Raw genomic sequence first — 26,389 nt, forward strand, 5'->3', positions numbered from 1 at the left:
GCACTAAAGGGTCGTGAGTTCGATTTCCAGTCAAGGGCATGGACCTAGGTGGCAGGTTCCCCACCTTATTCAGGGCAGGTGTGGGAGGCAATCAATTGATGTGGCTCTCACATCTATGTTTCTCTCTCTCTCTGTCCCAACCCCACTTCCCTCTTTCACTCTGACCAAAATCAACAGAAAAAATATCCTCAGGTCAGGATTAACTCTTAAAAATAATTTTTAAGGGAACCCTGTTAGAATAGGCATGGACAAGGTTGATGTGGGCTAGGAGATTAATGATTTTAGATGACACTAATTTCTTAATAGAATTTTAAAACTTTCACCCCATTTATTTTCAAGAATATAAAAATACAATTAGTCATAGTTAGGAATTCCTTTATTCCTTATCAAAACAATCTAACAGTAAATGTAGATCATATGCTTTTTTTCTTTACATACAAATTGTCTTTTTGTATATATATATGTGTGTGTGTATATATATATATCTTTCATCAGGACTCTGCCATTCATACTTTGTCCTTCCACTGAGAGGGTAAAATTTTACATTAGTCTTATTCAAAGAAATAGCAATTGTAACAGACAAAAAAAAAAAACAGGCATGGAGTCTAGGGCAGTAAGAATGGAGTTTTCCACTTACAAGCACAATCTTCCCAGTACAAAAACATTAACGACATGTAAGATCTTACCCTTCAATCCAGGTAGTGTCAGCAAGTATTTAAATAAATTCCAATGACTTGATATTCAAGTTCAAACTAGATATTCAATGTTTTCTTTATTGCAAATATGATGTCTTTAACCTGAGGTACAGAGTTGTCTTCTAGAATCTTTGCATAAGGCATAGGGACATCAGCACCGGTGACACGAACTGCAGGAGCATCCAGGAAATTGAATGCAGGGCCTAGGAGAGGAGGAGTAATGAGAGCCAAGAAAAGCCAGCTGAACACCAACACCGTCGCACAAAAGGTGTGGCCACCACCGAAAGACAAGAATCTAAAGGAATGTTAATTCTGGGGATTGTTTCTGGTTTTGCTTTTTAAAACATTTACCCAAAGAAAAAGTGCCATGCTGACAAATTGCAGGTTCAAGTCATTTGGCCTCTCCTAGCTTTTAATCTTGTTATGTAGTATCCAGGTACACAGTGTATAAACTATGACTATTAAAACTAGTTTTTCTAAAATACCTTCCATGATCCTGGCACAAATTTCAGCTCCTACTCCAAACTGTGGCCACCCTCCTTCCACAGTTACGAGATGATTGGTCTTCATGACACTGGCTTCTATTGTTTCAACATCCATTGGTCTGATGGTTCGCAGATTTATCACCTAACCAGATGAAGTAAGAGATAAGCTTTAGAGAGCCACTGCATCATAAATATAGTCTTATCCCCATAATACCACTTTAGATTTCCTATTCATCTTTGGGTCTAGGAAAATCTAATCTGCCTATTCATAAACAAGATGTAAGAGGGAAAATTTAATTAAAACAAGAATCTTTATCTCTATCACAGCAGCTGCTGTTACCTTACAGAATTCACTTATCTTCCCTTGACTTTAACTTCCTTCTCATCAAAATAATAACTGCCTGGCCTGTGTGGCTCAGTTGGTCAGTTGGAACCATGAGGTCACGGTTCAATTCCTGGTCAGGGCATGTGCCCGGGTTGCAGGCTTGGTGTGCAGGAGGCAGCCAATCGATGTTTCTCTCTCACCGATGTTTCTATCTCTTACCCTGTCCCTTACACTAAGTGTAATTCTTACAACCACCCTGATCTGACAGAAAACATACTATCACCACTCTGTTCTCTGAAGCCAGCTCTCCCTCAGCTGTTTTCTTTCTTTCTATAAAGTTTTTTTTTTTTTTTTATTGATTTTTACAAAGAGAAGAAGGGAAAGAGGAGGGAGGGAGGGAAAAACTGATTTGAGAGAGACACACTGATTGATTGCCTCCCACATGCACCCTGACTGGGCCAGGGAATGAACCTGCAACCCAAGTAAATGACCAAGAACTGAACCCACGACCCTTTGGTGCTCAGGTGATGCTCTACCAGCACTGGCCAGGAAACACCCAACCAACGGAGCCACACCAACCAGGGCCCTTAGCTGTTCTTTCTAAGCTCCTGCCTGTCACTCCAAATCTTTTGAGATTAGGGTACACTACTGCAAAATACAAATATTTAACAAGTGCTAGTGCTGGTTATAAAAGCGTTTGACTCATTGACTTCTATGTTTCCCCTTCTCCCAACCTCCAGTTCCAAGGATGGATCTTAACTTCAAAACGCAGGACTATTCCAAAAGATCCAGAACCTAGGTGGTAAAGCAGGTTTCCAGCTTTAAGCAGAGACAGAACTGAGTGACAAAGCAAGATTTTACACATCTAGTTAACCTGTTATAGAACTCAAATTCCTATTTTTGGGTCTTAAATTTAAAGGGAATCTTTCTGATTCTTTAAGAACAAGTGAATGTCCACTCACCTCACATTCAATTCCCTCTTTAGATAGCACTGTTGCAGCTTCTAAGCAGTGTCCCACAGGCCTTGAATGGGCAACTACAGTTATGTGTGTCCCTGAAACAAAGTGGTCACAGATCAGAAGTCAGGTTGAAACTAAGTTCATTTATAAAATCTTCAACTCAGCTTCATTCTAGTAATATGAGGCATGTGGCAACCTTCCTAGAAATGAAATACAAATCTACTGGATCAAGATTTAGAAAAACACAAGTGTATGAGCAATTGGGGCATGATATATTCTTATCTTGACTCATCTAATACTTCCCTAATCAAAGTAAAGGGCAATACAGTCTAGAATGAATTTGAATAACGCAAACAGAGGGGCTATAGTACAAATAATGTTTAAATGTATACTAAGTTTTCTTACCTTGCCTTTCTATTTTGGCTTTTCCAATAGGAATCAGGAAATCTTTTGACTGAGCTTCTGGGGGAAATTCAAAAGCAACTCCATACATCAATTCATTTTCTAGCATCACCACTGCAAAATACAAATATTTAAAGAAAAGTAACTATTTGACTAAATATGTACACACAACACTTTCTTTTCTGAGAGCATGTCTGTTCAAGTTGGGGACAGTGAAACAAGGGCTGAGGACAAGCAGCAAGAGGAAACCTGGGCAGGGCTGCTCTGGCTCACGGGAAAGTCAGAGAAAAGGGGGCCTTGGAGACAGGTTCAGGGGGTTAGCCGGGGACACGCTGCTGCTGCCCATTGCTCCCCTGGGAGCAAGTCTTATGGGACCCATAGAGCTTAGGAGATTCGCGCCTAAGAGGGAGAAAGGTGGCATGCTCCTGAGAGGGAGAGCGCCAGTACCATTCCATTTTGTGAAGCTTCCTGTGCTGATTAGGAAGCCTGTGTCTACCGTGGCCAGTTCCCCTGAGGATGGTTTGGGTATTGACTTTTGTAGTCTGCTCAATCCTAACTTTATGAGGTTAAACCAGTGTTGTAGGTACATAGTGTCTCCTTTACCTAACTGGCCCCCATGTAGTCAGAAATAAGAAAAACAACATTTTTTACTTTCTTCACTACATCTGTAAATCATTAACATTTTATATGATATGTCTAAGCCTAACAAGCAGCTTTTATTGGTGCCTCCCATGCAAAGATTTCATTTTAGTTCTTGAATGTTCAAAAGAGACCCAAGGGCTCCTCTGCTGACCTGGATTGTTATCCCGAATGGCCGATTTAATAAGTCCTTTCGCATCCTCTGCGTTCCAGGGGCTGACCACCTTCAAGCCAGGGCAGTGTCCATACCAGGCAGCAAAGCACTGTGAGTGCTGGGCAGCTACGCCTGCCGAGGCCCCATTGGGCCCCCTGAAGACAATGGGCACAGACTGAAGGCCCGCCGACATGTAGTAGGTCTTGGCAGCTGAGTTTATAACCTGGTCAATGGCTTGCATAGAGAAATTGAAGGTCATAAATTCACAAATGGGCCGCAACCCAGCCTGTCAAATCAAAAACACAGATGTTAAAAAGACTTAAAACAGCAATGAAGAGGGGCAAACAACCACTCCGCTCCCCCAACATTCAGATAATGTTTTCAAAAGGTCATGTTAAAAAGGTTTTACTCCACACTTAAGATGAGATTCATAAAGATTCATACCATAGCTGCACCTACGGCAATTCCAGCAAACCCCATCTACAAAATAAAACACAAACATGTGAAAACCCATAAAAATTACAACACTGCACCCTTTAGCGGTCAGCTTCCTGATGGCAGGCTCACCTCAGATATGGGAGTGTCTATGATCCTCTTATCTCCATATTTCTTCCACAGGCCTCGACTGACCTAAAATTAAGCAGTGACCCCATTACTTTATAAAGTGTACCTGGGAGCCCGATCATCACCTCAATTTTGTTCAGCTTTCCCGTATCTTGGTTACCTTGTAAGCCCCATCATACTGGGCAACTTCTTCCCCGAGCAGAAATACCTTCTCATCTCTTTCCAGCTCCTCATCCATACCTTGATTTATGGCATCACGAACTGTCATCTGTCACAGGTATGGGAAGAGTCGATAAGCTCCAGGATTTTGTAGGGTGCTATTGAGGTTCTCCCCCTTTACAATACCTAGGCTGCCCACAGTATATAATATAAAATTATTTCTAGAGCAGGCTTCTCTTTAAAAGGTCAATTCTAAAATTAATACTTCCATCACATGGAACTAGTCTGTGATTGGGTGTGTTAATGAGAAGTTTACGGACGCTCTGCTTGATATGCACAGGGCTTACGAGGTCCGCCTGCTGGCCGGCCAGTTCAGAGGCGAAACTTCGTAAGCAGAACGTACCCTGGGTGGTTTCACTCCCCACTTCATAGCGCTGTTAAGGAAGCCCAAATAATTCTACATATTCAGCACTTGCCAGGCACTGCCAAACACGTTGCCTTCAGGACCTAGGAGTTATTTTACTATATAGGCTGGTAAAATCCTCTATTAAAAAAAAGGGGGGGGGGGGAGTCCTCAAAAAGTTGAATATAGAATTACCATATGATCCAACAATTCTCCATCTCTCCCCAAAAGAAGTGAAAGCAGAGACTCGGCTTCTTGCACAACCATGTCCCCAGCAGCATTATTTATAAACCCAAAAGGTGGAAACAGCCCAAATGTCCATCACCAGATGGTTAAACTAAATGTGGTGCATCCGCACAATGGCCCGGCATTCGGCCTTTAGAAGCATGGAACTGTGACCCCGCTACTGGCTATGCGGAGTGGAAGGAGCCCGGTAAAAAGGACAACTACTGCCTGACGCCACGTCCAGGGCGCGCTGAGAACTGAGACGAGACGGCAGGCGCCGGAGAGGGTGGCGGGGCGTCAGTGTTTAGCAAACGGGGCGATGGCTGCCAAACACGGCGAATGGTCTTCCTGCCGCTGAATACTCTAAAGCGCTTAGTTTGTTACGTATATTTTGCCACAATAAAAATAAAGGGGGAAGGGGGAATGGTGATCGGGGGAAAGGGTCCAATCCAGTGCCCTCGGATGGGTGGCCCATCGCGGGGGCAGCATGCCGGGCTCGGCGCGGGGCCGGGCGCTGGGCCGCAGCAGGCGCAGCGCGAGTCCCCGGCTGGACGCGGCTCCCAGGCCGCCGCCGCCGCTCCCCTCGGCGCCCACCCGCCACCGCGCAGGCGCGACCCCGGCCTCCACCGGGGACGAGGGCCCCTGCAGTGTCCCGGCGTTACCTGCAGCGCCGCCGGCGCCGTCCGGTGGAAGCGCCTCCTCAGCAGCCCCGAGACCTAGCGGGGAGAGAAAAAGGACGCTCAGAGGGGGCGACAGGGACCGCGCAGGGTGGTCGGGCCCGCCGCTGCCGCCTACCTGCTCCAGGGGTCTCCGCACCAGCGCAGACACCACCGCCATCTTAACCGTGTCCTCTAGCCGCCGCCGAATGACAGACAACACAGCGGGGCTGCGACGTCGTATAGGGTCCCGCCTCCCGCTGGCGCGGACCAATGGCAGAGCGCGGCGCGGGCGTGCCCCGCCCCTTCCCCGCGGGGTGGTCCTGCGGCTCTTCCTGGGTCGACTCCGACCCACTTTACTTCTGCGCGCCGGCGGCTGCTGGTATGCGGGCTGTGGGCCGAGGGCACGTTCCTGGGCGGTGCGGCTTGAAGCGTGGGGACCAGAAGGCAGCCTCAGGGCTGAACTGGAGGCTGGAGGGACCCTGTGACCCGGGCCATCTTCTGCGGGCACTGAAATCCTGTGGGCACAAGTAGCGCTTGCACACTAGTGACAGGCAACTTCCGCCTTATGCGCGAGTCCAGGCTGTGGGCTCGTTAGAATGCGAGCGAGAGCTTTCGCTGACGCATGAAACGCCTACTGTGCGCTGTGGTTAGAGCTTTAGAGCTCATTGACTCCTCCCGGGAGCCCTCGCAGGTAATGCGTTCTTGTCTCCATTTCACAGAGGAGTAAACGGAAGCGGAGATTGGCTGCGTGAGCCAGGATTAGTTTTATTTTGTTCAAATGATAAGAGAAAGTTTATTGAGAAAGTTACAGAGGCAGTAAAAGTGAGCCCGCTGGGCTGCGGAGGAGGCGCCGGGATTTGGATTTGGGGCTGTTTGACTCGGACGAGTGGCTTTTTCACCGCTTCCTGCAGCAGAAGTCGGGGTCCTGCCTGTGCGGAGGTTCCCAGCAGCCCGCGTTTAGGACGGGCCGCCTCCGGGAGCTCCTTCCCCTCCCCCTCCCTCTCGCCCTTGGGAGTCAGTGGGGTCACGCGGGATCCCTGCGTCTCCCCTCCTCCCCGCGACGCCGGGAGCCTGGGTTTCACCTGGGCTCTGGGATCACCGGGGTGTCTGCTGCTGGTGGGAAAGGGGAGGAGGCGAGGGCGGGAACAGCAGGGAGAGCTGGGCCGGGGGCAGTTCGGGGGTGAAGAGAGGGGGCAGGTTTGAGATCTGTTTGCAACGGGAATAAATAGGATTGCTGTGAGGGAAGGGCGAGAGTTGAAGATTTGGGGTGTTTTGTTTTGTTTTGTTTTAAATATGTTCTATTGATTTTTTACAGAGAGGAAGGGAGAGAGATAGAGAGTTAGAAACATCGATGAGAGAGAAACATCGACCAGCTGCCTCCTGCACATCTCCCACTGGGGATGTGCCCACAACCCAGGTACATGCCCTTGACCGGAATCGAACCCGGGACCTTTCAGTCCGCAGGCTGACGCTCTATCCACTGAGCCAAACCGGTTTCAGCTTTGTTTTGTTTTAAAGATTTTGGTTTTACTCTGAGTCTGAGAAGAAGCATTGGAGGATTCTGAGCAGAGGAGCGATATGACATCTCATTTTATTTATTCACTTTATTACTATTTTTATTGATTTCAGAGAGGAAGGGAAGAGAGAGAGAAATATCAATGATGAGAGAGAATCATTGATTGACACGCTCTATCCGCTGAACAAAACCGGCCAGGGCTGAGGATTTGGGTTTTGCGTGTGTGGTTGGGTAGCTTGGGTTTTGCGTGTGTGGTTGGATAGCTGGGGTTTTGCGTGTGTGGTTGGGTAGCTGGGGTTTTGTGTGTGTGGTTGGGTAGCTGGGGGTTTGCGTGTGTGGTTGGGTAGCTGGGGGTTTGCGTATGTGGTTGGGTAGCTGGGGTTTTGCGTGTGTGGTTGGATAGCTGGGGTTTTGTGTGTGTGGTTGGGTAGCTGGGGGTTTGCGTGTGTGGTTGGATAGCTGGGGTTTTGAGTGTGTGGTTGGGTAGCTGGGGTTTTGCGTGTGTGGTTGGATAGCTGGGGTTTTGAGTGTGTGGTTGGGTAGCTGGGGTTTTGCGTGTGTGGTTGGATAGCTGGGGGTTTGCGTGTGTGGTTGGGTAGCTGGGGTTTTGAGTGTGTGGTTGGGTAGCTGGGGGTTTGCGTGTGTGGTTGGGTAGCTGGGGGTTTGCGTGTGTGGTTGGATAGCTGGGGGTTTGCGTGTGTGGTTGGATAGCTGGGGTTTTGCGTGTGTGGTTGGGTAGCTGGGGTTTTGCGTGTGTGGTTGGGTAGCTGGGGGTTTGCGTGTGTGGTTGGGTAGCTGGGGTTTTGCGTGTGTGGTTGGGTAGCTGGGGGTTTGCGTGTGTGGTTGGGTAGCTGGGGTTTTGCGTGTGTGGTTGGGTAGCTGGGGGTTTGCGTGTGTGGTTGGGTAGCTGGGGTTTTGCGTGTGTGGTTGGATAGCTGGGGGTTTGCGTGTGTGGTTGGGTAGCTGGGGTTTTGCGTGTGTGGTTGGATAGCTGGGGGTTTGCGTGTGTGGTTGGGTAGCTGGGGTTTTGCGTGTGTGGTTGGGTAGCTGGGGGTTTGCGTGTGTGGTTGGGTAGCTGGGGTTTTGCGTGTGTGGTTGGATAGCTGGGGGTTTGCGTGTGTGGTTGGGTAGCTGGGGTTTTGCGTGTGTGGTTGGATAGCTGGGGGTTTGCGTGTGTGGTTGGGTAGCTGGGGGTTTGCGTGTGTGGTTGGGTAGCTGGGGGTTTGCGTGTGTGGTTGGGTAGCTGGGGGTTTGCGTATGTGGTTGGGTAGCTGGGGGTTTGCGTATGTGGTTGGGTAGCTGGGGGTTTGCGTATGTGGTTGGGTAGCTGGGGGTTTGCGTATGTGGTTGGATAGCTGGGGGTTTGCGTGTGTGGTTGGGTAGCTGGGGGTTTGCGTATGTGGTTGGGTAGCTGGGGGTTTGCGTATGTGGTTGGGTAGCTGGGGGTTTTGCGTGTGTGGTTGGATAGCTGGGGGTTTGCGTATGTGGTTGGGTAGCTGGGGTTTTGCGTGTGTGGTTGGGTAGCTGGGGTTTTGCGTGTGTGGTTGGGTAGCTGGGGGTTTGCGTATGTGGTTGGGTAGCTGGGGGTTTGTGTGTATGGTTGGATAGCTGGGGATGGGGGCAACTGGGGGCAGGTAGGAAGAGTCCATTCTCCACCGGCTGCATTTAGGCGACTGGGCCATACCCTGGCTGGATGTAGGCGCCTAGAGCTAGAGGCTAGGCGGGGCTAGAGACACAAATTTGGAGACAGCTGCCTAGAGATGGCCTTTCATCGCGGGGCCTCTGCTTCGTCATCTGTAAAACAGAGATGTGCTCTAAGGTGTGGAGTCAAGACCTGCCAGGACCCTGCAGGAGGCCCCCGCACTTCCCCGAGAAACCCCTGGATCTGAGATGTCAGTGCTCAGGGATTCCTGAGTTCTGCTTAGAATGAGAATGTGAGAGGTTTCGGGATTAGAATTACAAAGCAAAGGGAGACCTCAGGTGAAGGAACAAGGACGCAAAGAGAAGCCAGAATCTGGACTGTGGTCTAGACAAAGGACTGTAGTTCTGGCCATATTTTCATAGAGACCCCAAAAAGCTGTGACCCCGGCTAGTCTGTTCAGCTGACTCCAGGCAGCGCCACTCCTCACGACTCAGGTGGCCTCTGCTGAGAATTTTCTTTGGAGATAACGACTGTGCACGCTTCCCATGCTTTCCTTTCAAACTCTATAAATAGCCACTTTGGAAAAGCCAGGCACAGTATTTCTGTTTAAAGGCACAAAGGATAAAAGTGCTGAATTTTTGTCTGGCTGGCGTGGCTCCGTGGTTGAGCATCAACCTACGAACCAGGAGGTCACTGATTGATTCCAGTCAGGACACCTGCCTGGTTTTGCGGGCTCCATCCCCAGTGGGGGACGTGCAGGAGGCAGCCATCAGTGATTCTCTCTCATCGTTGATGTTTCTCTCTCTCTCTCCCTTCATTTCTGAAATCAATAAAAAAAATTTTTTTTAAGTGCTGAATTGTTAACACGTAATCTTTACCAGTCTACATTTATATGCTGTAGGTTTTACATAAAGGGATGGGGAAGAGTAAATTGGCCAACTGGGGCACTTTCCTCTCAGAATTAAAGCTTTCCAAAATTTTAGGAACATTTCTCCTCAAGTCACTTTAGATTGTGAGGCAGTACTTTACCCAAATTTTCAATCTCTATGGGTTTGACCCTGTGTGTGTGTGTGTGTGTGTGTGTGTGTGTGTGATTGCAAGCAAGGTTTATTAAAGAGGGCTTTTTGTCTCCTGCCCCCCCCCCCCAGCTTTTTAGATGTAATTTAAACACAGTAAAATGCACATTTCCACTACCCCAGAAAGTTCCCTCATGTTCCTCCCAGTCATCCCACACGCATCACCACACAGGCAACCACAGATCTGATTTCCCTCATCATATTTTAGTTTGCTGTTTTAGAACTTAAAATAAGGGAACTTTGGGATGTGTACTCTTTTGTTTGTCTTCTTTATTTTTATTTATTTTTTTATTTTGAAAAAATATATGTTTATTGATTTCAGAGAGGAAGAAAGAGGGAGAGAGAGATAGAAACATCAATGATGAGAGAGAATCATTGATCGGCTGCCTCCTGCATGCCCCCTACTGGGGTCTGAGCCCAGAACCTGGGCATGTGCCCTTGACCTGAATCGAACCTGGGACCCTTCAGTCTGCAGGCCAACGCTCTATCCACTGAGCCATACCGGCCAGGGCTTGTTTGTCTTCTTTAGCTCAGCAAAATGTTTTTGAGGTTCATCATATTTTTAAGTGTATCAAGTTTACTCTTTTTAAAAAATATATATATTTTTTATTCATTTCAGAGAGGAAGGGAGATGGAGAGAGAGAGAGAGAAACATCAATGATGAGAAAGAATCATTGATCAGCTGCCTCCTGCATACTCCCTACTGGGGATCGAGCCCACAACCTGGGCATGTGCCCTGACCACTGACCTCTTGGTGCATGGGACAGTGCTCAACCAACTGAGCCACACCCCCCAGGGCAGAGAGTCATCTTCTTAATGTCCTCAGATGATGGGAAGGGTGAGCTCTCTGGGTGCTCTTTATAGACACTAATCCCATCCATAAAGGCTCTGCCCTCATGACCTAATCATCTACAATAGGCCCCATTTCCAAATACCATTACATTGGAGATTAGGTTTCAACATACGGATTTTGGGGGAACAAAACATTTAATCTCTTGCAATTGGGATAATAATAGTACCTACTTCATAGGACTGTTATGAGAGTTAAATGAGTTAATGTTTGTAAAGCTGCTAGAATGTGTCTGCCACATAGTGGCATATAAATGTTAATTTTTAAACATTTTTCATTGGTTTCAGAGAGGGAGAGACAGAATCATGGATCGGCTGCCTCCTGCATGCCCTCTACTGGGGATCGAGCCCACAACCTGGGCATGAACCCTTGACCAGAATCGAACCCAAGACCCTTCAGTCCGCAGGCTGACGCTCTATCTGCTGAACCAAACCAGCTAGGGTCTTTTGAAAGACTTTAAGCTTCACAAAAAAATTGCAGAAATAATTGAGTTCACCGAGCTTTGCCCAATGATATTATATAACCGTAGCACATTATCAAAACTCCGAAATCGGCATTTGGACAATTCTGTTAAGTAGAGATAGACTTTATTCGGCTTTCACCAATTTTATATGCATTCTTTTGTGTGTGTGGCACTATAGAATTTTACCACATGTACCGATTCACGTAACCACCACAGTCAGAATACAGAATTGTCCCACTACAAAGAAGCTCTCATGCTACCTCATAGTCACATCCCCTTCCCCGCCCCTACTCCTGGCAACCACTGATCTGTTCTCAAGCAGTATAATTTATTATTTCAAGAATGTTTTTTCCATGGGATCATACACTATGTAATTCTTTGGTATTAGCGAGTGTCATTTAGCCCATTGCCCTTGAGATCCATTCAAATTGTATCAACATTTCATTCCTTTTTATTGTGAATAGTTGTATGATAGTTATAATCAGTTTGTCCATCCATTGAAGGGTATTTGGTTTGTATCCAGTTTTAGCTATTACCAATAAAGCTGTTATGAACATTGGTTTACAGGTTTTTGTTTGAACATAATTTTTCATTTCTTCACATATGTACCCAGTAGTATGGTTGTCTGATAAGTGTATGTTTAACTTTTAAGAAATTGCCCGACTTTTTCCAGAGTGGCTGTACCATTTTACATTATTTCCAACAATGTATGAAACATCCACTTGCTCTACATCCTTGCTAGAATCTGATATTAATTTTTATTTTATTTTAGCCATTCTAATAGATATGTAGTGGTATTCCTCATGACTAATTTGCATTTCTGTAATGGTTAATGATCTTGAACATCTTTTCATGTACTTACCTACCATCCATCTTTGGTGAAGTGTCTGTTCAAGTCTTTTGTTAACATCTAATTAGATTGTTTTTTATTGTGGTAAAATATGCATAATATAAATTTTACCATTTAAAAATATATTTTTGCATGTTACTTAGCCATATTTATAAGCATCCTCTTAAAAATAATGTTTTTATTGATATTTTTAGAGAGAGCAGGAAGGAAAGGCAGAGAGAAAAACAAACATCAATGTCAAAGAGAAACATTGATCGGCTGCCTCCCATACCCACAACCTGGATAAGTGTCCTGACCGGGAATTGAACCATCGACTTTGTGGTGCACAGGATGACACTCCAACCAACTGAGCCACATCGACCAAGGCTTAACCATTTTATTTTAATCCTCACCGGAGGACATGCTTACTGATTTGAGAGAGAGAAGAAGAGAGAGGGAGAGAAACATCAATGTGAGAGAGAAATATCAATCAGTTACTTCCCCTACACACCCTTATGGATTGACCACATTCGCTCTGATCTGGATTTGCACTCACATCCTTTTGGTGTACTGGAGGATGCTCCAACCACCTGAGCCACACGAGCCAGGGCCATTTTAACCATTTTTAAGTGTACCGTTTAGTCTCATTAAATACATTCACATTGTTATTCAGCCACCACCACCATCTTCAAAACTTGCTCATTTCCCCAAAAGGTATATCCCGCTCATTAGCAAAGTATCTCATAATTTTTGCATATTTCTTTTCCATATATTCATATGCACTTATATTTTAATTTCACTTTTACTTTAAAAAATATTTTTGAATAGGAAATTCATCTTATTGTAGGGGGGGAAATTCAAGTAGTCCAGAGAAGTATAAAGTAGTCTCCCTTTCCGTCCCTGAACCTCAGTTATCCTCCTCCTTCCCCTGCCATGGCAACCACTGTGACTCATTTCTTCTGTGTATTTACAGAGAAGGGCTGTTTGTATATAAGCATATATGTCTGTATTTTCCTTTCTTTACACGAATATGAGCTTTTCAAGAATATTGTTTTTGAAAGAGCATACAGAAAAATTGTGAGCTCTTTGAGTTTTGAAGCTGCTATAGATTTTGGAAATAATCACAATTAGGATACACAATGGTCCTATGACTCCCCAAAGTTCCTCCTGCTGTCCTTGTGACGCTATCCCTCCCCTCAGAATCCCTGACAGCCACTAATCTGTGTCTCTGTTGCCATACTATTGCCTTTTCCAGAACGTTAAATAAATAATACCATACACTATATACGTCTTTGAGACTGGCTTATTTCATTCAATATAATGCCTTTGCGATTCATCCAGGTTATTAATGTTTTGTTCATTCTTTTTTTATTGCTGAGTAGTAAGTGTTCTGTCGTATGCATGTACCAGAGTTTGTCCATTTGAGTTGATTCTAGTATTTGGTGATGATGAATTTAGTGTGTGTATATGTGTGTATGTGTGTGTGTACCTGAGAGAAAGAAGGGGAGAAAGAGAAGAAAAAAAATCAATTTGTTGTTTGACTTATTTATGCATTCGTTGGTTGATTCTTGTATGTGCCCCGACCGGGGATCGAACTTGCAACTTTGACATATCAGGACAATGCTTTAACCAACTGAGCTATTTGGCCAGGGCATAAAATTTTTTGTGCAGAATATTGTGTGAACATACATTTTCATTTCTCTCTGGTGTGGGATTGCGATTGCTGGGTCATAAGGTAAGTGTAATATTTAAATTTTAGGAAATTGCCAAACTATTTTCTAGAGTGGTCTTACCATTTTGTATTCTTACCAACAGTGTATGAGCATTCCAGTTGCTCCATATCCTCACCAACACTTGGCGTTATCATTTGTTTGTTTGTTTGTTTTTTGCCTTTCTAATAGGTGTGTAGTGATAGCTCATCATGGTTTTGATTTGCATTTCCCTAATGGCCAGTTATGTTGAGCATCTCTTTATGTGCTATTGGCCATTCATTTATGTCCATTTTTTATTGGATTTTTGTTTTCCTAAAGTTGAGTTATATACAGGATGGGGAAAGAGTAGATGTACAGTTGTGAGTACATAAACAGTTTATTCTTGTATTATTATTTATTACTTACTGTATTTTCATACTAGAGGCCCAGTGCACAAAAATTTGTGCACTGGCGGAGGAGGGGGGTTGGGGAGGTGTCCCTCAGCCCCACTTGTGCCCTCTCACAGTCTGGGACAACTCGGGAGATAACCACCTGCTGGCTTAGGCCTGTTCCCCGGGTGGCAGATGGCAGGCCTGATCCCTCAGTGCCTGCCCCGCCTCCCCGGGTCCCACACATGGCAGGGCTGATCTGGGGGTTGGGGCGCAGCCCTGGGTCGTGTCGCACACGTGACGCCCCATGCGGTCGCACACTGGATGCCTAGATGGCGGCCGGGCAGGCTGGCGGATCGCTGCTGCCCCGCCCGGCCTCCCTGGGTCCGGTTGCACACGGACTCCTGCTGCCCCGGGTCGCAGATAGCAGGCCCGGATGGCGGCAGGGCAAGCGGGATGGCGCTGTCCCGCCCTGCCTGCAGTGTGCAAATTAGCCGCCATTTTTGTTGGCGGTTAATTTGCATATCACACTGATTAGCCAATGGGAGGCATAGGGAAGGTACAATCAATTACCATGTTTGTCTATTATTAGATAGGATGAACAACTGTAGACCTACTTTTGCCTCACCCTGAATATATTCTGGACATAAGTCCCATGTTGAATATATCATTTGCAAATATTTTCTTCTAGTCTGTGTTATATCTTTTCATTCTCTTCAGAGTGTCTTTTGCAGAGAAAAGAGTTTAAATTTTGATGAAATTCAAGTTAGGATATTTTTCTTTTAAGGGTCATGTTTTCGTGTGACATCCAATCTGGCTAATACCAGATTACAAAGTTTTTCTTCAATTTTTTCTTCTAACGTTTCATAGCTTTACATTTAGATCTATGGTCAATTTTGAGTTGATTTTTGTATAAGGTGTGCGGTTTAGATGCAGGGTTGTTTTGCATATGGATGTCCAATTGTGCCAACATTATTTTGTGAAAAGACCATCTTTCCTCCATGGATTGCCTTTGTACCTTTGTGCTAAAGTCAATGGGCTGTTTTGAATGGGTTTGTGTTTTTGGACTCCATTCTGTTCCATTGATCTCTGTGTTTATCCCTTCTGTATAGCTGTATAATAATTTTAAAAATCAAGTAGTGTGAGTCCTTCAACATTATTCTTCTTTTCCAAATTGTTTTACAGTCAGCTTATCTGCCTTTGCAAAAAAAGAAACCTTGATAGAATTTTGATTGGGATAGTATTGAAGATGTAGAACATTTGGGGAAGAACTGGTATCCTAACTATATCGAGTCTTACAACCCATAAGCCCAGTATGTCTCTCCATTTACTTTGATTTCCTTTGGTTTCTTCATTGGCCTTTTGTAGTTTTCAGTGTGCAGATCTTGTGCATATTTTAATAGATATATACTTAGGTATTTATGTCCTTTTTAGGCTATTATAAATGATACTAGAGGCCCGGTGCACAAAAATTTGTGCACTCGGGGGGGGGGGGGGGCGGGGCCCCCAGCCCGGCCTGTGCCCTCTCGCAGTCTGGGACCCCTCGGGAGATAACCACCTGCTGGCTTAGGCCTGCTCCCAGGTGGCAGAGGGCAGGCCCAATCCCTAAGTGCAGCCCCTGGTCAGGCTCAGCGCAGGGTCGATGGGGAGGTTGCGGCGCCACCCCCTGTCACTCACAGAGCAGGGCCGATCAGGGAGTTGGGGCACTGCCCCCTGTCACTTATAGAGCAGGGCCCATCAGGGGGTTTGGGGCTCCGTACCCTGTCACACACAGCAAGGTCGATAAGGGGTTTGGGGAGCTCCCCCCTGACACTCACAGAGTAGGGCTGATAGGGGAGCTGGAGCACTGCCCCTTGTCACACACAGAGCAGGGCCGATCAGGGGGTTGGGGCGCCGCCACTGTCACACTCAGGGCAGGGCCAATGGGGAGGTTATGGCTCTACCCTGTCACACACAGAGCAGGGCCCGTGGTGGGGGGGGGGGGGGGGGGTAGGGGCGCTGCCCCCTGTCACGCTGATCCCGGTGCTGGGAGGCATATTACCCTTTTACTATATAGGATAGAGGCCTGGGGGCCGGCTGATTTGCTCTGAAGGGTGTCCTGGATCAGGGTGGGGATCCCCACTGGGGTGCCTGGCCAGTCTGGGTGAGGGGTTGAGGGCTGCTTTCAGGCTGGGGATTGACTGAAGCTTCCAGAGGCTCCTTTTTTTCTTTTCTTTTTTTTTTATTCTGGGCCAGCTTTAGCTCTGGCTCTAGCTCTGAGGCTTCCACTGCTGAGCGTTCTATAATCGAAACAATGTATAACTCCAGCTCTGAGATCCCGGCCGTTTGTTTAGCTTCTATATTTGTTACAAAGTTTCAAACTGTGAGCTCAGAGGCCGGTAAGGCAGGCGGGGAACGTTGCAGTCTGCAGTCACTGAAGCAAGCAAGCCTCATGTTCGCTTCTGGCTGCCGGCCGCCATCTTGGCTGACAGTTAATTTGCATATACTCACTGATTAGCCAATGAAAAGGGTAGTGGTCGTACGCTAATTACCATGTTTCTCTTTTATTAGTGTAGATTCTTTTTTTTTTGTAAATGATATTCTTAAAATGTCAGTTTCTAATTGTTAACTGCCAGGATATAGAAATACAGTTGAGTTTCAATTGTTGACATTATGTCCTGAAACCTTGCTAAACTCATTTATTCCTTCTAGGAGCTTTTTTGCAGATGCCATGGGATTGTCTACATAGATAATTGTGTTGTTTGTGAAAGAGATGATTCTATTTCTTTTTAAATATGTATGTCTTTTGTTGCTTTTTCATGCTGTAGTACTGGCCTTCTAGTACCAGTGATGAACAGGAGTGATGAAAATGGAATAGTTGCCTTGTTCACCATCTTAGAGAGAAAGCATTCAATTTTTCACCAGTAAGCGTGATGTGTCTTTTAATTTTTTTGTAGATATCTTTATTTAGGCTAAGAAGTTACCTCTGTTCCTAGTTTGCTCAGTCCTTTTATCATGGCTGGCCACTGAATTTCATCAAATGTTTCTTCTGCATCAATTTATTTGATTATTTGATTTTTCTTCTTTAGTTTCTTAACAGTGTGGATTACATTGATTAATTTTTCCATATTGAATGTTGCATTCCTAGTAAAAACCATATTTGGTCATATTGATATATATCTATAATAATAAAAGCGTAATATGCAAATAGACTGAATGGCTGAACAGCAGAATGACTATCTGGATGACTACGCTATGACACGCACTGGGGCCAGGCCAGCCAAGGTAGTTGCGATGCGATTGGGGGGGGTGGAGTGGGGAGGGCCGCCATTGCCCCATAATCGCCCGCAGAGGGAGGCCCAGGTCACTGGCTGGCAGGGTGATCGATGAGGGGTGGGGGGGCTTCGCGATCGGTCACCCCAAAGAGGGAGGCCCAGGCTACCAGGCTGGTGGTGCTATGAAAGGTGGGCGGGGCCTGCCTCTGTGGGGCTATTGATCTTGGGGCTCCCAGACTATGAGAGGATGCAGGCCAGGCTGAGGGCTGCCCCCTCCCCCCACTGAGTGCATGAATTTCATGCACCAGGCCTCTGTGTGTGTGTGTGTGTGTGTGTGTGTATTTATATTTATATTTATATTTATATTTATATTCATAAAATGGATATATTTTAATGGATTTGTTTTGCTAATATTTTGTATTTTGTTGAGATTTATGTCTGTGTTTATGAAAGATAATGGTCTATAGTTTTCTTGTATTATCTTGTCTGGGTTTGGTATCAGGATAATGTTGGTCTCAAAATGAGTTGGGAAGTGTTCCTCTTCTGTTTTCTGAAAAAGATTGTGTAGAATTGGTTTTATTTTCTCTTTAAATATTTGGTAGAATTTGTAACTGAAACCATCTGAAGATTTGTTTTCAGGGACCTTTTAACTCCAAATTCCATTTCTTTAATAAATGTAGAATTATTCAAGTTATCTTTTCTTGGGAGAATTGTGGTTGCTTGTATTTTTCAAGAAATAGATCCATTTCGCCTAAGTTGCCAAATTTATATTTGTTGGTTTGTTTATAAGATTCAAGTTAAAGCCTGTGGGTCTATAGTGATATATCCTTTTTCATTCCTGAGATTAGTAACCTATGTCTTTTCTTTTTATTTCTTTGTCAGTATGACTAGAGAATGTGATATTTAAAATTTTCTCAGGTAATCCAGAGGGTGAGGTTCAGGTTTGCAAGTTTCAAGCTGTCTGCTTTGTGTGGGCTGTGATTCCAAAGAGCTGGCTTTGAAAGCATTTGCAGTGCTAGTCAGATCGGTCCCACATGTGCTCTACCCAGTGATCAGTCAGGGACCTTGTAGTTCAGTTGGTAAAGCCTTTGGTACGCTGTTTAGGGTGTGATCTTCACATGCAACCTCTGGGGTGAGCTTAGGAGGTTATGCACAGGTTTCTGGGATGTCTATCTTGATCTTTCTCATGTCTTTGATTTCCCCACTACTTTGTGATGTGAGAGCCTCCCTTTCCAGTCCTCCCGCCAGAAAGATGGGTGTATTCGTTTGCTAGGGCCGCCGTAACAAAATACTGGACTGGTGGCTTAAACAACAGAGATAAAATTTTTCACATTTCTGAAGGCTGGAAATCCAAGATCAAGGTGCATGCAGGTTCTCCTTAGACCTCCCTCCTTACCTTCTTGCTCTGTCATGACACAGTCTCTCCTATGTGCATGTACATGTCCGTGTCTTAATCCCTCTTTTAAAAAATTTATATTTCTTTATTGATTTCAGAGAGGAAGGGAGAGGGAGGGAGAGAGAGATAGAAACATCAATGATGAGAGAGAATCATTGATAGGCTGCCTCCTGCACACCCTCTACTGGGGATCAAGCCTGCAACCCGGGCATGTGCCCTTGACCAGAATTGAACCTGGGACCCTTCAGTCTGCAGGCTGCTGCTCTATCAACCGGCTTGGGCTTAATTCCTTTTTATAAGGATACCAGTCATATTGGATTAGGGCCCAGCCTCATGACCTCATTTTACCTTTTTATTTTAAAATATATTTTTTATTGATTTCAGAGAAGAAGGGAAAGGGAGAGAAAGAGATTGAGACATCAATGATGAGAATCATTGGTCGGCTGCCCCCTGCATGCCCCCTATTGGGGATCAAGCCTGCAACCAGGGTTTGTACCCTGACTGGGAATCGAACCTCCATCTCCTGGTTCGTAGGTCGATGCTCAACCTCTGAGCTACACTGCTGGGCTCATTTTACCTTAATTACCAAGTATAAGGCCCTAACCCTATCACATTATGAGGTACTGAGGGTTAGCACTTAAACCTGTGAATTTGAGGGGGGGTCTTTTGTTTCCCTGCTCTGCTGTGCACTTCCCACCACTGTGTCTGCATCTGGAACCAAAGGAAGACAGGAAGAGAAACAAAGCAATGGGATTCTCTCCAGGCTCTTAGAACCACAGCTCCTCTAGAGTTTTAAGCATCTACCCACACACTGCTGCCCCCAACACCGAGGTGTTGCCTGCAGGCTGGCGCAGGGGAGAACAGAGAAAAGAAAAACAGAAACCAAGATGGGGTATTCCCACCCCCAAACACACACACACACACACACACACACACACACCTCTGATCAGAAAAGAAGGGCTTCTCTTGGAGCTCTTCCTATCTGTACCTGATGAACCTTCTGGGTTTTGAGCAGATGCCTTTGAGTTTAGACTGGGCAATACTGAGGGGAAAAATTGTGAAGTTCCCACCAGTTTGGTGGACCTTTGGATTCTGGTTTCTTTCCCTAACTCAGCATCCTTAGATAGCTGCTCCATGCATTCTGAAAGGATTTATATATAATGCAGTCATTGTGATAGGTAGGGTGGACTGTGTTTACTCTGTCTTCCCTAAATTGGAACCTGGTACTTCGGCTTAAATGTTAGCCTTTAAGACACGCACAGTGCCCTGTGTTTTGTTTTGTTTTTTTCATTAGAAATGCATCTTGTAGGACTTTGCATGTCAGTGTAAGTAGATTTCCCTCCCTTGTTTTCAGTGTGGCTATATATCATAATTTATTTAACTGATGTCCTATTACATTATGCCCTAGTCTTCTAGTCTTTGTTATTACAACCATGGTGCATTGGAATGCCTTGCGCATATGTCTTTGCACACTCATGCAAATGCATCTGCATAATTTCTAGAGGAAAAATCTCAAGGTTAAAGTAACTGTGCATTTTAAATTGTGTTCAGCATTGTCATACCTCCCACAAGCAATATCTGAAAGTGCCAATTTCCTCACACTCTGGCCAATATAGTTAATGTTCACATGTTTCTACTTTGAGGTCTGTACTACAAGTGGCTTCTATATCTCAGCTCTCTCATCTGTTAAGTGCATGTCATAGTCTGGGTTGCTAAAACAAAATACTGTAGATTGGGTAGCTTCTAAACAACAGAAACTTATTTCTTAAAGTTCTGGAGTCTGGGAAGTTCAAGATCAAGGCACCAAGAGATTCATTGGTGAGAGCTTGCTTCCTGGTTCATAGATAGTCCTCTTTTAGAAAAATATATGTTTTTATTGATTTTAGAGAGTGAAGGGAGAGAGAGAGAGAAACATTGATGAGAGAGAACCATTGATTGGCTGCCTCCTACATGTCCCCTACTGGGGACCAAGCCCACAACCTGAGCATGTGCCCTGACCTCTGACCTCTTGGTGCATGGGACAATGCTCAACCAACTGAGCCACACCCCCCAGGGCAGAGAGTCATGTTCTTAATGTCCTCAGATGATGGGAAGGGTGAGCTCTCTGGGTGCTCTTTTATAGATACTAATCCCATTCATAAAGGCTCTGCCCTCATGACCTAATCATCTACAATAGGCCCCATTTCCAAATACCATTACATTGGAGATTAGGTTTCAATGTACGGATTTTGGGGGAACAAAACATTTAATCTCTTGCAATTGGGATAATAATAGTACCTACTTCATAGGACTGTTATGAGGGTTAAATGAGTTAATGTTTGTAAAGCTGCTAGAATGTGTCTGCCACATAGTGGCATATAAATGTTAATTAAAAATTTTTTTATTGATTTCAGAGAGGAAGAGAGAGGGAGAGAGAAATAGAAACTTCAGTGATGAGAGGGAATCACTGATAGGCTGCCTCCTGCATGGACCCTACTGGGGATTGAGCCCGCAACCCAGGATGTGCTCTTGACCGGAATCCAACCCGGGTACCCTTCAGTCCGCAGGCTGGCTCTCTATCCACTGGGCCAAACCGGCTAGGGCCATTAGGTTATTTCTGATACCGCATTAGTAGAATTTAGTTTATGGAAGTTTTAGAAGCGCAGCTATTTTAGGAAAGGCCATCCAGGTTAACCCCACAGTCCCTTTTCCTGGTGTCCTGACGATTTTGTTCCCGAAGCTGACCCCTAGAGGGCGCTCGCTCCACTTGACTGGCTGCAACAAATTGCCAGAGGCACAGAAACCAGTTAGGACCGCCACCACGTGACTCAGGGGTGGAGGAGGGAGAGGTGAGGGGGGACGGACGAGGACTACAAAGTATAAATACTTATGTTATTTGGCCTTAGCCACATTTTTTGTGGGTTGCAAAACTCAGACTCAGAGCCCACATGTTGGCTTCGCAGCAGCAAAGGCTAAAAGAGAAGGTTGCCCAGAAATATTCACCCACATGCTGTACCGTGAACTTTTAGAGGCTGAATAAAACGCCCCATTTCTAGGCATGAGACATTTCATAGCATCGCAAACATTTTGATGCTGATTACTTGCCTAGGTTTATAAAAAGTGTTTTTAGTAAAGGAAATATTTTGTTTATATAACACGGGGGTTGGAGATGTTTCTGAACTAATAACACCAAGCTTATTCTATATGTGTGTAGTTATGTTTAGGGAGACAAGATTTTACATTTTATCTTATCTCTGGATCTGTGTAAAAATGAACTGTATTATAATCATGAGTGTGTAAGTTTTTAAAAAATATTTAAGTCACCACCAATGGGTAAATGACTAGTTTAAATTAATCAAATAGAAAAGTTTTTATTAATGTTGAACATGTACACTAATTTGAAGTAGACTAAAACTTTTTTGTGTTAAGAATGTGTATATAAAAATACAAATAAAAATTAAAAATGTGTATATAAATATTTATTTTCAGAATTGAGGCGATTTGAAAAAAAATTCTATGTTGCTTAATATACACCATAACTATAGAATATAGCATAGTTGTTAAGAAACCAGTTTTGCACCCTAACTGGTTTGGCTGAGTGGATAGAGCATCAGCCTGTGGACTGAAAGGTCCTGGGTTCGATTCCAGTCAAGGCCACATGCCGGGGTTGCGGGCTTGTTTCTATCTCTCCCTCTCCCTTCCTCTCTGAAGTCAATAAAAGTTTTGCCACTTGAAATAATTTGTACTTCAAACATAGTCCAAAAAGCAGTGGATGAAATAAGATGATTTGTGGTAACTATTTATAATAATATTTATAATAACTCTTTATAATAGCAAAAAAAAAAAAAAGGAAAATAACCTAAATATTCCTGGGTAAGGGTCTGGGTAAAAAAATACTGTGGTCCAGCCATGAAATGGAATATTAAGAAGCTGTAAAAGGAATAAGGAAGCTCTCTGCATATGAGAAGCACATCTATCTTTCCACCTTATTCGAATTTCTGCAGAATGGTTATGAAGGGAAATTTGAGAAATCAGGTGATGCTTTCAACCACAGCTTTTTTTTTTTCTAGCTTTCTATTTTGAAAAATTATATATTCACGGGAAGTTACAAAGATAGGACAGAGAGACCCCTTGTAGCCTTCATCCACTTTCTCCCAATAGTTACAGCTCGGGGAACTATAGTATAATATAAAAACCAGGAAATTGACATGGGTACAATGCAGGTGTGTGCTGTTTATCACCTGTGTAGAATTGAGTAACCCCCACTGCAACCAGGATACAGAACTGTTCATCACCACAGAGCTCTCCCCCTGATGCCCTGATACAGTCATACCCACCTTTCTCCCATCATCCCCATCCCTGGCAACCGCTAGCCAGTTCTCCATTTCTATAATTTTGTCATTTTGAGTATATTATATAAGTGGAATCATACAGCATGAGATTGGTTTTTTCCACTTAGCATAATGCCCTTGAGATCCATCCAAGTTATTGCCTGTATCAGTAGGTTGCTCCTTTTTATTGTTGGACAGTGTTCCATGATATGCGTGTACCACAGTTTGTTTAATCATTCACCTGTTGTAGGATACTTTGGTTGTTTCCAGTTTGGGGTTGTTACAAATAAAGCCGCTATGAACAGTTATGAACAGGTTTTTTGTGTGGACACAGTTTTCATTTCTCTGGGATAAATGCCCAGGACTGTGATTGCTGGGTTGTAGGATAAGTGTATGCTTCGTTTTAAAAGAAATTGCTTTCCAGAGTGTTGTACCATTTTACATTTCCAACCACAGTTTTCTTCTTATGTAAAATGTTGGCTACTGTTAGCACAATGGCATTAGGCCAAGAGCACATGAGAATCTGAGACAATTTTAATGTCTAGAGAAAAATAAATTTAATATACATTAGATAAAAAAGAGGTCAAGACTAATCTCCATGCTTATGTCTCAGGTTTTCAGAATGACTTTCCCCCTCATCAACAAGCTAATGATTTGTTGGAAACTACAACACGTTGTGTAGGCCACTGGGGTGTTACCCGGGTTGTATTCTGTCCCAGATTTCCCCATGGAGGTTGGGCTTATTTCTGGACTGTTCTACCCCCAATAATAGTCATTTAGAGAACTTAGAGAGTCTTTTCAGAACCATTCTCTCCCAGGGACCTCACCCATCTACAAACCCATGCCCGACTCCCAGCACAAGTAGCATTAAGATTGCTTTGAATATGTCCTCCCCCTCCCCGCGCCCCCCCAGCCCAGTTTTAGTTGTTAGAGTACAGGGGTGAGGTCACATTCCCCTGCGTTAGGAGTGCAGGCTCCAGGGTCATGGACATGCTGCCCTCCCTGATGTCCTTGGACAAGTAACTCCTGAGCCTCAATTTCCTCACCTGTGCATTTGAGGTGATAGGTAATAACAGTACCAGCTAATGGGGCCATTCAGCCATTCTGGCGACAGATATAGAGTGTGTGCTAGGGGCCAGCTGAGGTCACAATGGTGAGCAAGGAGGAGGCCCTCCCCTCGGGGAGTGTAATTAAAAGAGAAAACCTAAGTAAGTGTCCAGCCCGGCCTCTGGCATGTTGGCCTTTAAGAAACATTATTTCTTTTATTATTATAATCAAACTCAATATTTGTTTATGGACTTGAATGGAATATGAACCCAGTATTACATATTTGGTTTAGTATAGTCATTGCAGTCAGGCATTAATTAGCATTAAATGTCAGCTGTGCTGGTCTCATTCCATTGCTCAAGTCAGATCAATTGCTGACCAAGGGCACTCCCATTTTGTGCTCAAAACTTTCAAATTCAGTGTTTCTTGTTATAAAAATACAACTTTGAAGAAAGAGTCTTTTTTTTTTTCCCTGCAGAAAGCTTTATTATTTCCATTTGGCCCAAGGCATGGGAGAGGGCTCCAGGGCGGTTAAAAGGATGCCTGGTGTTGGCAGGGAGAGGCTCAGGCAGAAGCCAGACACCAGGGGGGTGCAAAGAGCCCCTCAGAGTCTTTTGGCTCCAAAGGCTCCTAGTCGTGCTGGAGGGTGAGCCTTTTGAAGACAGTCATCCAGCCCTGCCTGGGGGCCGGCAGCCTGAGGAGGTGAGCCAGGTGGTTGCCCATGTTCTTGATGAGTTTCATCGGCTCATTCAGGAAGTCATTGAGCTGTGGGTCTGTGCGGGTAGAACCCGGCACGCAGAGCCACAGGCCTGGTTCAGGTTCTCCATGATGACGGCAGCTTCCAAGGCCTCCTGAGTTTACCCCCTCATCTCAGGAAGGCTTCTGTGTGTCCTGGGCGAGGGTGTGGCTGCTGGGCTGGTTTGGCATCTTCAAGAAACACTAGGTGCCCTTGAGCTTCTCAGCCAACTCCAGGAAAATGTGGCCCATGCCCTGCAGAGCCACATCCTTGCAGTTGAAATAGAAACCTGGAGAGAGGGAAGTGTAGGAGGCCGCAGATGCAGGTTGGCCAGACGGTTGATGGTGGCCTCCACCTCAGGGGAATAATTCTGATGAATTGGGGAGCTCATGGTTGCTCAGCAATAAGGAGTTAAACTCAAAAAGCAGTGTTAGCTGGTCTCAGATGACTAAGATACTTCCCAAGGTGGCCGCTGGAAAAGTGGTTGGAAGGTGGTTGGAGGCTGGAAGAAGGGGCATCCTGGGTCTGTTCCGTCCAAACCTGTTGAAGCCAGAGTCAGATCCGGGGGTCACCGAGGGCCCTGCCAGAAGGAAGAGTCTATACAAACTTGCAAAAAAGTCTCTTAGAGTTTCAGACTTCACATATTCTCAAAAGATGCCCACAACAATCAGAACAACTTCATTGTTTATAAAAGGTGACACATTTTATAAATACTTAATCAGAAATGCAAAATTTAGCAGGAGGAAAAGCCCTTAGAGGAAATTAATTTTTTTAATCTAAAAATGCCAAAAATGTGCCCCCTTCCCCCTCAAAAAAAACGCCAAAGGAATGCAAACATACTCAAACAAGGCCTGAACTTTAGGTCAACTTTATTATGCAAATGGGTCACTGAGTGACCTGGTCACCGGGTAAATTTATCATTAGGATGCGTGGCTCTGGTCAGAGTAGTCTGGTCCTAGGGCAGCACCATCATGGTGGCCATGGGCAGGTTAGATGTTACAGGCGGGCTGAATGGGAATGCCCTGTTGGCTTAGCCCTAGATCACATCCCTGCTTCTAGGGAGTAGGGAGGGGGGTTTGAGGATTGTCTCACTTCCATAGGGGAGGTTGGGGCCCTGTTCCCCACTATGACCTATGCACCCACAGAGGTCTCTAAACAGTAACCAACAGTTGTTCATTATAGTGAACAGGCAGAGTCGGGTAACGTGGACTCCAGTCACAGTTCATGGACCATCTAGCAATGTGACTTTGCAAAACTCCCCATTTCTCCTCAGCCTGAGTTTATTCATGCATAAAATGAGAGCGGATTTAGATGGTGGCTACAGTCCCTAAGAGCTCTAAGATTTGCTGAGATTTCACTGCTCGCAGCTCTTCTCATATTTTGACCTTTCCAGGCTAGCATGATCGGCTCTTGAAGAGAGCAAAGACTTGCTATAGCAAAGGTTAATGTTCCGTGTCCCATAGATCCATTTCCCCAGGCTCTCAGAATGTAAATGTTAAGGTGATGAAAACAGTGGAATCT

At 45.0% G+C, this 26,389-nt stretch overlaps 1 protein-coding gene across 1 annotated transcript; it reads right to left on the reverse strand.

Annotated features, from left to right (window-relative positions):
• Positions 1–358: 358 nt before the first annotated feature.
• PDHB (pyruvate dehydrogenase E1 subunit beta) lies at positions 359–5,904 on the reverse strand. The gene is made up of 10 exons (XM_070390881.1): positions 5,806–5,904; positions 5,673–5,726; positions 4,384–4,491; positions 4,227–4,289; positions 4,104–4,139; positions 3,660–3,945; positions 2,870–2,980; positions 2,468–2,559; positions 1,181–1,322; positions 359–898 (listed from the first exon to the last, which is right to left on the reverse strand). The coding sequence occupies exons 1-10, from the start codon at positions 5,845–5,847 to the stop codon at positions 753–755; spliced, it is 1,080 nt and encodes a 359-aa protein (XP_070246982.1). The 5' UTR covers positions 5,848–5,904; the 3' UTR covers positions 359–752.
• Between the last annotated feature and the right edge of the window lie 20,485 nt (positions 5,905–26,389).

Source organism: Myotis yumanensis, unplaced genomic scaffold, assembly GCF_028538775.1.
Source record: "Myotis yumanensis isolate MYYU_CA2020_CCGP unplaced genomic scaffold, mMyoYum1.0.hap1 SCAF_14, whole genome shotgun sequence".
NCBI lineage: Eukaryota > Metazoa > Chordata > Mammalia > Chiroptera > Vespertilionidae > Myotis > Myotis yumanensis.

What these genes read in the sequence shown, in the direction of transcription:
- PDHB (XM_070390881.1), bottom strand. Translation starts at nt 5,847, where the DNA reads ATGGCGGTGGTGTCTGCGCTGGTGCGGAGACCCCTGGAGCAG. An exon ending in AGTATGATGGGGCTTACAAG is followed by an intron (nt 4,290 to 4,383) that starts GTAACCAAGATA and finishes GCTTAATTTTAG; the next exon opens with GTCAGTCGAGGCCTGTGGAA. An exon ending in TAGACACTCCCATATCTGAG is followed by an intron (nt 4,140 to 4,226) that starts GTGAGCCTGCCA and finishes TTTATTTTGTAG; the next exon opens with ATGGGGTTTGCTGGAATTGC.